The 12,634-nt window shown below is 58.8% G+C and overlaps 1 protein-coding gene across 1 annotated transcript in view; it reads left to right on the top strand.

The window, feature by feature from the left end:
* Nucleotides 1–12,634, top strand: part of KSR2 (kinase suppressor of ras 2) — a 75,014-nt gene that overhangs the window by 31,017 nt on the left and 31,363 nt on the right. Inside the window, exons 6-9 of the mRNA XM_063415825.1 lie at nucleotides 6,466–6,535; nucleotides 7,114–7,197; nucleotides 9,892–9,959; nucleotides 11,418–11,542. Of these exons, the coding sequence (XP_063271895.1) occupies nucleotides 6,466–6,535; nucleotides 7,114–7,197; nucleotides 9,892–9,959; nucleotides 11,418–11,542 (347 nt within the window). The remainder of the gene's footprint in view (nucleotides 1–6,465; nucleotides 6,536–7,113; nucleotides 7,198–9,891; nucleotides 9,960–11,417; nucleotides 11,543–12,634) is intronic.

Here is a 12,634-nt window from a genome sequence, read left to right as displayed (position 1 = left end):
GGGGTATCCAACACCTGACTCGGGGTTTGCCCGGAGCGAGGGTGATTTTGCCAGCTGTTCCCCACACGGAGCTGTCCGTGCTCAGCTCTCGGCCCGGCCGGCAGGGCAGGAACCAGAGCTCATTCCCAGCCAGCCCAGGCGTGTCTCCTCGGATCTGTTTTCCCCCGGCCTCGGTGCTGGGTCCCATCCCGCGCTGTGACACCCTGATGGAATGTGGCACCGCGGGAAGGGATGGGCTGCCAGGTGACTGACGCTGCTGAGAGCTGTCTCCTCTCATCCCCCTCTGGCTTCCCTGGCTGCTGGGAATGTTTTCCGGGCTGGATGGGAACTGGGTTTCCCCAGCTGGTTGATCCCTGCTGGGGTTTGGGCATCAGCAGAGCTGTTTGGTCCTTGCGGGATCAACATCCGTGTGGGAGTTACGCCAGGCAGGGCAGACGTCTCTTTGTAGGGAGAATCATGGAATGATTTGGGAAGGGAGCTTGACACTCATCCACTTCCATGGGCAGGGACACCTCCCACTAGAGCAGGTTGCTCCAAGCCCTCCCTGCATCCCAAGGATTCCCTTTCCCCATCCTTGTGGGGAAACAGCTGAGCTCTCCACAATATCCCATCCCTATGGGCTTTTCTAAAATTCCCTCTTCCCTTTTTCCTCCTGTGGGAGCAGCCCAGCAGCACCCAGATGCTCTGGGTTGCTGTGGAATTTCTTCCCTAGGCACAGAAACACAAAAATTGCTGGGTTTGTCAGCTGGAGATGGGTGAGGGGAGCCCAGTGAGGCCCCGTCCCTCCCTGGCTGTCTCCATGATTTCTTTTCCACAGCCTTGCTGTTCCTGGCAGGAGCATGTTCCCATCTGAGTCATCCCTGGCCCGGGTCAGGAGTGGGTTTGGATGCTTCCTTCTGATTTTTAACATCCCTTTGTCCTGATGGGAATGGATTTTCACAGAGGGAAAATGTCAAGGGAGGGAGCTGCAGGAGGAGCCTCTTGCTCTGGCAGCACAAACCTGGCTGGGGGAATCACAGGATCCTGGAATATCCTGAGTTGATCCACAGGGATCATGGATCCAGCCCCTGTCCCTGCCCAGACCCCTCATCAACCTCACCCTGGGCATCCCTGGCAGCGCTGTCCAAAGGCTCCTGGAGCTGTGGCATTCCCTGGGGAGCCTTGGCAGTGCCAGCACCTCTGGGAGAAGAACCTTTCCTGCTCTCCACCTAAACCTCCCTGACAAAGCTCCAGCCCTTCCCTTTCACTGTCCCAGGGAGCAGAGCTGCCCCTCAGAAGGAAGATGCAGAACTGGTTCAATGTGGTCCCCAGGGGTGTCCCCTCCCTGGCCGTGTGGCAGCTCCATCACATCCCCTGTGGTGCTGCTCTGGCCGTGTCCCTGGGGGATGCTCCTGAATCCCGGTCCTGCCTCTTCCTCCTGGCTTTGTGAGTGAGGAATTTGCAGTTTATGGTGTTGGGCATGAGTGGGATCCCAACCAGGGATGGCCAAGTGACAAGTGCTGAGGTGCCACCAGAGCTCCTTGAGCCCTCATGGCTGCCCCTGGAGGGCTGACCTCAGGTAGGAGTGGTGGGCAGGGATCCAGGATAATGTCCAGTGTGTCAGGGTGGGAGTCCCAGAGCCCTGAATCCTGGTTTTCTGCTGGAAAGCGCCAGTCCAGCCCCAAGGACATGACAGTGGTGTTGAAGGTGACATGGGCAGTGCCCCCTCTCCGTGGCCACCCCGTTCCAGTGCTGGCTTTGTGGGGGACCCCTCCCTGACGCCGTCCCAGCCCCAGCCACCTCCAGGGGGATTCCCAACGGGAACCTCCTCTCTTGGGGACCACCAGTGGTCCTGTCCCCCCTGAACCTGCCCTGCACGAGCCATGGCAGGAGCACTCCCCAGCACAGCTGGAGCTCCCTGCAGCCACAGCTGGCCACAGCTGGCAGCGAGGCCCCGGAGGGTTTTCCACCCTGGCAGCAGAGTCGGAGGGCACAGCTTTGTCTGGATAAGCCTAACTGAGCCTGCAAGGCTGGGAATTGGTGGGGAAAATCCCAATGGGAGGCTTTAAGCCAGCTGAACATGACTTTTGAGCTGGATAAATGGGATTGTTACGCTGGAAAGGGGAAGTGCCCAGATTAGAAAGGGACTCTTCCCTTACTGGAGAGATGCTCCAGGAACAGCTCCTGCTTTGGGTGATTCCCTTTGGTTTCATCCTGCTGGATCCATCCTGGATCATCCTTCCACCCACTGGGCCTGGCTGTGATCTACAGGGCTGGAAGGGACCTTCAAGACCATCCCATTCCAACCCCCTGCATGGACAGGGATCAAATTCCATGTAGAATATTTGCCACGTGCACTAACGCAGGGAGCAGGTCACTGCCTTTGAAGCTTGAATCCTGCATGGATTTATGTCCTAGGGAGGGAATGCTGCTGGAGCAGCTGCTCTGGGAGCTCTCCCGTCCTATTTTGGCCTCAAAGCAGCACGAGCAAGATCTGAGATGCCTCATGGAGGGACCTTGGTGCAGAGCATCTCCCTGGGCTCCCAGCTGGGACCAAGCAGGACATAAACCCAGGATGGGGGGAGACCCCGGGCTGGTGTCCCTGGAACTGCCACAGGCTGAGACACTGGGACTCTGTCCCTGGAGCTGGCACAGGGTGCCCAGAGCAGCTGTGGCTGCCCCTGGATCCCTGGCAGTGCCCAAGGCCAGGTTGGACAGGGCTTGGAGCAGCCTGGGACAGTGGGAGGTGTCCCTGCCATGGAAGGGGGTGGAACAAGATCATCTTTGAGATTCTTTCCCACCTAAACCATCCCATGGATGTTATAATTTGTCTCTGCACTGGATTTTTGTCTGCTGATAGAGATATTCCTGATCCTGGATATCTTTTTCTGGTGAGCTCTTCTGGGAAGAGGCCCCACCCTGGTGTCTCTCCATGGGACTCACCCACCTTGGGAGCATTTTGGTGACAGCCTGGGATGGCTGGGATAAGTGCAAACTCTCTTGGTCATTTCTTGGCTCTGCAGTGACTCATCCCGGGATTCTCCCCAAGGAGGTGAGAATAAATTCTCATTTCCATGGATTTTATCCATGCCATTCACACCCGAACACCTGTTTGCTGCAGTAGGAGAAGGAGGTTGGTTGGCCAGGCTGTCTCCGTGATGGATAATGCGCTCCCACCAATTCCCTGCCATCCAGACGGGGGCCAGGAGATGGGGAAGGAACAACAGTGACAACACAGCCCCGTCCGTGTGGTCCGGCACTGCTGCCACCCCCGGAAGATGCTCCAGGTGTCCTTGCTGAGGGTTCGGGGCTCCCTGCGGGCATCACCGCCCACCCCAAGGAGGGTGGAACCCCAGAATAGCGGAATGGGGCAGCTCCAGGTGCTTTTTTCCATGCAGGACATGCCCAGGCTGGGAAGCAGCCGGAATTCACCGGGACAGCAGCGGGGGCAGCGAGGGCGTCACGGCCGCGGCAGCGCCGCCGTCCCCGTCACCTCCGAGCGCGCGGGTGCCACTCAGGAGCGGCGCGGGCTGTCACAGCTGCCTGTCACCCCCGGGGAGCGCGGTGGCAGCGCTCCTCCGCCGTGTCGCCTGTCAGGGACACGCCGGAGGTGGCTGTCACCCCGCGCCCGGCTGGTTTCCCCCTTGTCGGCTCCGCTCCCGGCACCGCTGATCCCATCAAGCGCGGCTGTTGATTTTGGGATGAGCTGTGCCCGCCGAGCAGGAGCCCTGACCTTTGCTGGAGTGGCGAGGGGAAGCGCGGAGGGGTTGGGAGGAGGTGGCATTCCCTGGCTGTGCTGGCACCGCGGCGTCGGGGAGCGGGACTGGCGTTTGGGAAACCCCCGGGAGGCAGGGATGGGGTGGGCGACCGGGGGAAGTCCCCGTGGGGCTGCTCAGTGGGTGCCACCCTGAGAAATCCCACTCGTGCCCAATTAAACGGCAGCTCGGAGCGGGAGAGGGGGCGGGAGGGGAATTACGGCCGGGAGAGTTTGGAATTTCGAGGCAGGCAGGAGGCAGCTGGTGATAGAGGGTTGAGAAATGACTGGCACGGGGGCAGCGGAGGTCGGGAGACATCGAGAGGCAGCTCCGGAGCGCGGGAGGGAACAGGGAGAGAAGGAGGATGGGGGAGAGGCAGCCGCTGTCACGCTTCAAAGCTTGCGAGGATCAGCCGACCCCGCTGCCGCTTCTCCATCGCGGGGTCCCCGCGGCAAAGCCCGACCCTCCCACCCTGAAACAAGACGCGCTCATGGGTTTGTTCCGCCCTGTAATTAAAGCTAATTGTGGTGATTTGGGGGGTTTTCAATGAGAATATTCCTCCTGTGCTGGGGGGAGGCTGCTGCCTCTCACCCTCCCCCCGGGTCTCCCCCCGAGTTAACACCGCCAGCGGCAGTTTTCCTCCGGCGGGGAATGCGGGGAAAGGGGAGAATCCCCCATTAACTCCAGAGCCCCCCGAGCCCCCGGGGCTGATTCCCGGCGCCTTCCCCTGCCCTCCTGCCCCGCTCCGCTGCTTCTCCCTCCTGCCAACAGCGGCTCTATTGTTAAACGCCGCGATCCTGCGTGGCCCGCTGCCGCTAATGAAGGTAATTAGCTGTGAGTCACGTCGGGCTCATTTATGTTACGAGGTCAAAATCCCCGCTACACTTCAGTACATTTTTGCAGCGAGCACATTTAGAAAGTAATTAAAAGGCTCAGCAGCCGCCGTTGCCTCCATCCCCTCTCCCCCTCGCCGGGCTGGCAGGATTTAATTGAGGCCAGCCGAAAGTTAGTGGGAATAAATTGTGGCTGATAAGGCGGAGGTTGTAATTTAATTCCGGGAGAGGAGCTGTTCTGGCCCGGGTGTTTGGTTCTTCGGGGAGCCGCGTTGGAAGGGGGGTGATGACAACTCAGCTCTGTAATGCGATTTAGGGAGGGGGAATGACGCTCAGGGAGGCACAGGGAGGGGTCACTGGTTAGAGCCTCACCCATGGGGTCTGTGGACCGAAATCCCACCCCTGTGAGGTTGTGGATGTGAAGGTAGTGCAGGGATGCTGGTCCAGGGTGTGCTGTCACAAAGACTGGTGAGAAAAAACCAAAAAAACTGGCAATGTGGTGCTGGGGACAGGAATTCCCCTCCTTGACTCTGAAGGCTGCTTGTAAAAATTTGGGAGAGTGACTTTTTGCATGAGTGGATAAAGCCACGACACAGGGAATGGCTTCCTACTGCCAGAGGGCAGGGATGGATGGGACATTGGGCAGGAATTGTTCCCTGGGAGGGTGGGCAGGCCCTGGCACAGGGTGCCCAGAGCAGCTGTGGCTGCCCCTGGATCCCTGGCAGTGTCCGAGGCCAGGCTGGACAGGGCTTGGAGCAGCCTGGGACAGTGGGGGGTGTCCCTGCCCACGGGAATGGGATGATTTTAATGTCCCTTCCCACCCAACCCATTCCACGATTCCGTGGTTCTGACATCTCAATTGCTGCCTCTGCCTGTGCAGTGACCAGGAGAAGAGAAGGATCCGGAGCTGCTGCTGGAGGGAGGTGCTGGAGCAGGAGCAGCCTGGGAAGCTCCCAGGATTTCTCGCCCCGGGAGCGGGATGTAAATGTAACCTTCAGCCGGGCAGTGCAATTAGAGCCCCGTGCCTGCCGCTATATTAAAATGGGATATTGAAGCAAACAGCGGCTCTCCCCGCTCCCAGGGATAATATCCAGCGCCTGTTTAGCCAGGGATTTGCCGGCACTCTGAGCAAACAGCCGGGAAGCGCCTCTGGTGCCCGGGAAACCTCTCAAACCCCGAGTGAAAATCCAGCCCGTGGATCCCGGCATGGATCCGCTCCCAGGGCTGAGCATCCTGCGGGCCAGCACCTTTCCCCTGGCCAGGAGCAGCAGGAGCAGGAGGAGGAGGAGGAGGAGGAGCAGCTCTTCCACCCTTGCTGAGGCTGAAGGAGGATGTGACTCCAAGCAGGGCCATGCTCCTGATTACCTTCCTGCTCCAGCCGTGCCAGGGAATTTTCCTCTTTTTCCTGATCCCTCACCCCACCTTTCCCTTGGAAGGAGACCCCCGGAACTGCTTTTAACTCTGTTCTTCCCCTGGAATATGAATGGGATCACCTTTGGCACTCAGCTTTTCCTCAGCTGCCCCCTCAAGCTGTGATGTCTTATTACAAACTGACGATGAGGCTGTTCCAGCTTTATTTTCCCTTTCTTGTTTGGACATCGTGATGTGATTCCAAAAGTTTTATAATCCTGCCTTGCCTGCACACGGATGCACCCTCTCCTCTCCCCTCCCTGGTCCCACCTGGGTGATGGATCTGGGGCAGGGGACCCCAATTCCCACAGACCCACAAAGCCCAGAGTTCTCCTGCTTTCCAGACAGGGACCTCAGTGAGCCATTCCAGGGGGGAATAACAGGAAAATCCCATTTTTTGTGCACATCCTTTGCTCCCCTTGCAAAGAAATCTGAATCCCAGCTCTCGATGTTGTCACCAGTGCTGGTTTTCCTGCTCTCCCCTGCAGATACGCTGTCAGTGCCTCGCTGGTCCCCGCAGATCCCTCGTCGGGATTTAGGAAACTCCATAAAACACAGGTGAGCCCTCAGGCTGGGGGGTGAGGGGTGGGCACCTCCCTCCCCGTCTCTGCTCCAGGACACCGAGACTGGGGACGTTCCCCCTCTCTCCCCTGCTGGGCTGTGCTGTCCTCCCGGCCCATTTCAATTCCATTTCAGTTCAGATCTGGTTCAGATAAGGCTCGAGTCGCTATCAATAAAAGCTGTGTATTATCTGTGACCTTGCCAGCCTTCAGCAAATTCCCCATCTCTGCATTCTAACCCTTCCATATCTCGCTGAAGAGGGAAAAGCGCTGGGAAGAGCGCTGCTGTTTGATGGGAAGCTGCTTCCCGAGGGCTGGAAACGTCCCCAGGGCAGGGAGGGGTTTGGGGGGTGCCTGGGGTGGTAAGAGCTGGGGAATCACAGGGAATTGGGACTGGATTCCCTTTGGAACGAGCTTCCAGAACCAAAGGAAGGCTCGGGGTTGTGTTTTGGCATCCCTAGAAAAATTCCTCAACACCTGCAGCAGAGTTTGAGGGCAGCAGAGGGAGGGTAAGCAGGGCTCGGGGATAAGTGAGGATTCAGCTCTCCCCGGCCACTCTCGTGTCTCTCTCCACAGGTTTTCCACCAAGTACTGGATGTCTCAGACCTGCACCGTCTGCGGGAAGGGAATGTTGTTCGGCTTAAAATGCAAAAACTGCAAGTACGGCGCCGTGCCGGGGCTGTGTGTGTCACCCCTTGAAACCGAGGGGATAATCGGGGCTTTGTGGGGGAGCCGAGCAGGGATTCGGGCACCGAGACCAGCCAGGCCCTCGCCAGCTCATCCTCACAGGAAGCTGTAATGAGATGTGAATTGGGTGAAAACCTCCCCAAACCGGGGCTGGGGCTGTGTCTGCGATGGGCTCAGGCTCCTCGGGGAGGATGTGCCTGCCAGACCTCGGCTCTGCTCGCTGCAGAGCTCTGAGTCAGATCCTGACAGCCCTCCTTCCCTAAGCCTGGCCTTAGAGCCCCGCACTGCGGAGATTCCCGGTGGAATTACCCGCGGGACACGGGGGTGGATGCGCTGCACCAGGCGGGGACAGCTCGGGGCATCAGGTGCGCTTTGCCCGCAGTTTTGGGCTGCAGCCTCCATTTCTGCCAAGCTCGGGGCACCTCTGCGTCCTGCCAGGGACCCGACTCAGCCCAGACCAGGACAGGGAAAACAGCGAGGGGAGGCGGGGGCTGCTCCGGCCGCTCCCAATCCGCCACAGCCCGGCCTGGGACAGACCCGAGCAGCCTTCAGCTGCTGCTGGAGCCGGGATTGCCTTTCCTGGGCTGGGAGCTGGGAATGGGCGATTGTCTGCGGGTGACGGAGCGATAACGATCGCTGCTGCCGCTGATTAAGCGCTGATGAGTTGGTAAATTGGGATTAAACCTGCCGAGAAGCGCTGGGTTACTCCGCAGCTGGCGAGGCTTTTCTGGAAGGGATGTGATCGAATGCAGGGATTTTAAAGGGGTGATTCCCGCTGCAGCCGTGCTCCAGGAGCTGGAGACTTTTCCGTGCCGGAGGAGGGGTGTTGTGTCTGCTCCCTGACCAGGATCGGGGATGCTGTGGCTCTGGCCGTGCAAATCCTGCTCCCTGTAATCCTACAGACAAGAACAAATCCATCCCTGGCAGTCAAAAGCTGGGAGTGAACACAAGGCGTTTAGGTTTTTTCCAGCCTTGCCCCGGCGCTGCTTTCCCCAGAAAGCAGAGGGGAACCAACAGGTAAAACAAACAACCGGACCCCAAACCCCCCAAGCCTCAAATACCGAATTAATTCCTGCCTTTCCCTCTAGGAACAGCTTTGTAATAAAAGCTAACACGGGCAGCTCCTGAATTTTCATTACCCAGCTCATTGACTTGAAGCTGCCGTTCTTTTTTTCCCATCATTTCCCCTTGTTTTGATAAATCCTCTCCTCCTTTTCCCCTTTTCCCCCATGGCTTTCTGCCGGCCTGGCAGAGCGTGAGCTGGGGATGCGTTTCCATCCTTAATTAAGGAGGAATGGGAAGGATTTGGGAGCCTGCCCATGCCTGTATGCATGACCCGGGGGTGAAGCCCTCCAGACTCCTGCCCTGGCTCCACAAACCGGGAAAAACTCTGCAGAATATGCAGGGGCTGTCAATCCTCTCTTTATTTTGGCTAAATGTCCTTAATAAAGCCATGAGAGGAGAGCACAGTGACAGGGACACATCGGGGATGGGGCAGCCACTTCCTCCCCCTCTGCTGCTCCTGGATTTAACTGAGCATCCAGCAGCAGGATGGTGGGAATGGGTATTTCATGGGATCATGGAATTTTTTGGGCTGGAAGAGACCTTAAAGCTCATCCTGTCCCACCTCCCAGTAAAGCCTTCCCCCCAGTGCAGACTCTGCTCCTTTTACTGCAGCCAGCTCTGGCAGAAGTGACAATTTGGGGCATCCTCGAGCCTGGCTGGTCCTCCCCCAGCTGGCAGAGACAGGGCAGAGCCCCCCGGTTTGGGAATTTCTGTGCTGCTCCATTGGGATGGATGCGTTTCCCAAGGCCGTGCAGCCCCTGTGTCCTGCCAGTTCAGCCCTTCCTGATTTTCCAGGAGGTTCATCCCGTCCTGTTCCTTATCCCTGAGCTGCTGCTTGGGAGTTGTGGGATGCAGGGAGCCTGGAGGGTTCACTCAGCCAGAGTGAGCAACCAGAGCCTTGCATCCAAGGGGAGAAGGAGGAAAAGCCCTGAGCCCATCACAGAATCCCAGAATGGCCTGGATGGGAGGAGACCTTAAAGCTCATCCAGTCCCACTCCTGCCATGGGCAGGGACACCTCCCTGGAAGAGGATTTGGAGCCTTCCCTGATCAACCCCTTCTGGTCTTAGCTGTGTCCCTGGGCTCTTGGGTTGCCTTGGGCTGGGGCTTTCTGTTCCCCGTGTCCTGTTCCAGCATGGAAGGAGGGGCTGGACGTGGAGAGCCGAGAGTTTGAGGACGCTCATGGGATCCCAAGTGCTGGGTGGGATCTCCTGGAGTGATTTGGGGTGGGGATTTACCCCCCTGCTGCCTGTTCTCTGCCAGGATCCTTCTGAGACCCTCCCAGCAGAGAGGCTGGTGTCCCTCAGGCTGATTTATGGAATGGGTTGGGTGGGAGGGGACATCAGGGACCATCTTACCCCACCCCTGCCATGGGAGGGACACCTCCCACTGTCCCAGGCTGCTCCAAGCCCTGTCCAGCCTGGCCTTGGACACTGCCAGGGATCCAGGGGCAGCCACAGCTTCAACTCCCTCCAAGAGAACAATTCCTTCCCCAGCTCCCATCCATCCCTGCCCTGCAGTGGGAATAAGTTCCCCCTTATCCTATAAAGTCTCTCCCTCCATCAGCGCTCCCTTCTCACTCCTTTCTCTCTGTGCCCCGCCAGGCTCAAGTGCCACAACAAATGCACCAAAGAGGCGCCTCCGTGTCACCTGCTGATCATCCACCGCGGAGGTGAGGCCCCCTCCTGCCCGCCCCGCGCCTCGGGGACGCTGCCAGCGGGAAAACCTCCAACAGCCCCCCCGGGCGATTCGGGAGCCGGGCCCAGGCGGGGTCCCCGGCGGGACGGAGGCTCCCGAACCGCTGGGGCGCTGCGGGGAAATGTTACCCACCGTTTTTTCCGCTTGTAGGGAGACGAGCCGGTCGGGGCGAGGCAGATTTGCATTGCAAACCACTTCCACCCACCCTCCCCCTGCCTCCTTTTCTTTTCAGATTCCCCACCGCACGGGGTAAGTCCAACCAGGTTTTGGCCTTTTGCTTCTGTCGAGAGCTCAGGGCGGACGGGGCACCCCGAACCCCCCGGTGCATGCGGGGTCCCCGCGCCGGGGCCGCGGCCGTGGCCCTGCGGATGCTCGTGGTGCTTTTGGAGCTGCCTTATCCCGCTCTCCTGCGGGAGAGCCCGGCCTGAGATCCGCAGAGAGACAGGCAGAACCTTGCAGGACGGCGGGGCGGCGCTTCCCACCTCTTTTCTTCCAGATTTTGGCTCCCTTGCTGGCCAGAGGACCGCGACTGCCTGAGGGAAACGCTTCCAATCGCTCTCGCCTTGAATTTTGAGCTCTTAAAGCTGTTCCTTTGTGTTAAATATCCCCCAAACTCGCTCCTTGGTTTAATCCCGGGGAAAAGGATGGTGCTGGTGGTGCCTCAGAGGTTTCACAGCCTCCTCCCCACGCCCTCGCTTGCAGCAAATTTGGGTGGAAGCGGCTGAAGCCCCCCCCGGGCTCGGAGCTGCTCCAAACCCTGCCCGGGGGAGCAGCATCCCGGGGTCCTGGCACGGGAAGGAACTGGGATTCAGGGCTGTGATGAGAGCTGGAGCTGCCCACAGTGTGTTTTAGGAGCAGCATGGCTTTGGGGTGGTCTCAGCATCACTGAAATACCTCCCCACCCCCAAAAAAACCCCCCAAACCCAGCTCTTAAATCCATTACCTTGGAGTCAAACCATTCCTGAGCCCGGCTGGCTGACACCCTTTTACAGATCCCAGACCTGCCTGTCTGGTCTCCAAACCCTCCAGTGTGGCCAGAGGGATGTTCTAGACTCCAACACCCACCCTTCAGGCTGGCTTTTCCTCCCAAACCCCCTCCCTGCTGAGGGTGCTCTGAGCCGGCTCCTTCCCTTCACCCCAAAAAGCTGCGGCAAGGATCAGGACGGTGCTGGCTGAGCCCCGGCTCACGGAGGGGCCGTGGCAGCTGCTGGAGCCCCCAGATTGCCTCCTCACCCCCCGGGGGGGTTGGCTGAGGCCGGGGTGCAGGAGGATCCCGAAATTGAGCTGCCATCCCCGGCTGGAGGTGCGGTGGGAATCGCTTTGGAGAGTGGTTTGCAAGCACGGGGTGACCCCCAGCGCTCCTGCTCGGCTTTGATGTCCTTCCCTCTCTCTTCCCCTCCTCTCCATCCCCTTTTCCCTCTCTCCCTTCTTAATCCAGCAAGGTTAGTCCGGACAGAGTCGGTGCCCTGTGACATCAACAACCCCCTGCGGAAGCCCCCGCGGTATTCGGACCTGCACGTCAGCCAGACGCTCCCCAAAACCAACAAACTCAACAAGGTGAGCCCCGAGCACCCCTGGGCAGCCCTGGCACCCAAATACCCACAGCTCTGCAGGAAATCATGGGATTCTTCAGGCTGGGAAAGATCTTCCAGGAAAATCGAGTTTGATTGTTCCCCCAGCACTGCCAAGGCCAGCACTGCCCCGTGTCCCCAAGTGCCACATCCACACGGCTGTGAAATGACTCCAGCCCTGCCCTGGGCAGCTGTGCCAGGGCTGGACAGCTCTTTCCATGGAGAAATGTTCCCAGTATCCACCCTGCCCCTCCCCTGGCCCAGCCTGAGGCCGTTCCCTCTCCTCCTGTCCCTGTTCCCTGGGAGCACAGCCCGACCCCCCCGGCTGTCCCCTCCTGTCAGGAGCTGTGCAGAGCCACAAGGTTCCCCCTGAGCCTCCTTTTCTCCAGGCTGAGCCCCTTTCCCAGCTCCCTCAGCCTCTCCTGGGGCTCCAGCCCCTTCCCAGCCCCGTTCCCTGCCCTGGACATGTATCCAATGAAGTTATTTCTTTTAAAAATGAAATGGGATCAGCCCTTCTGCTGTCCCAGTCCTGCTCCTCTGTGGCCTCTCAGTCTCCAGGTCCAAGCTGAATTTGGGGTGGTTTGAGGTCTCTGCTCCCCGCAGAGGCTTCAGTAAATAACAATTTTATTGTTGCAAATAAAACAAGCCTGGAATTTGATTGTTGCTGGCGAAGCTGCTCAAGCCAGACCTGAGAGAGCACCTGGCTCACTCCTGTTCTGCGTTGATACAATAAACCCATCTCAGGCTTGGTTCTGATGGAATTTAAAGCCTGTTGGCTTCCAGTGGAAAATTCCTTGGAGGAAGGGCAGGGTGAGGGCTTGGCAGGCTTGAGGTGCTCAAAGAGAGGGATATCACTGATGTGATGGGGAATGAATCCACAAAACCCTGAATCCCCAAAGCCTGGCTGAGCTCCTTCAGCCCACAGCATCTTCTGGCTCTGGGAAAAGCCTGGGTACCCAGATGCTCCTGGAGACGCCGATTTTAAACCTAAATCTGTTTAGGAATTTCTGGGTGTAGGGATCTGCTTGTGTTTTGTTGTTTTGGGGTGGTGCTTTTGTCCTGAGCACTCCAGTTCAGG

This window comes from Prinia subflava, chromosome 19 (assembly GCF_021018805.1).
Source record: "Prinia subflava isolate CZ2003 ecotype Zambia chromosome 19, Cam_Psub_1.2, whole genome shotgun sequence".
NCBI lineage: Eukaryota > Metazoa > Chordata > Aves > Passeriformes > Cisticolidae > Prinia > Prinia subflava.
Note: the sequence above shows the minus strand (reverse complement) of the source record. Positions and strands in the feature narration are given on the sequence as shown.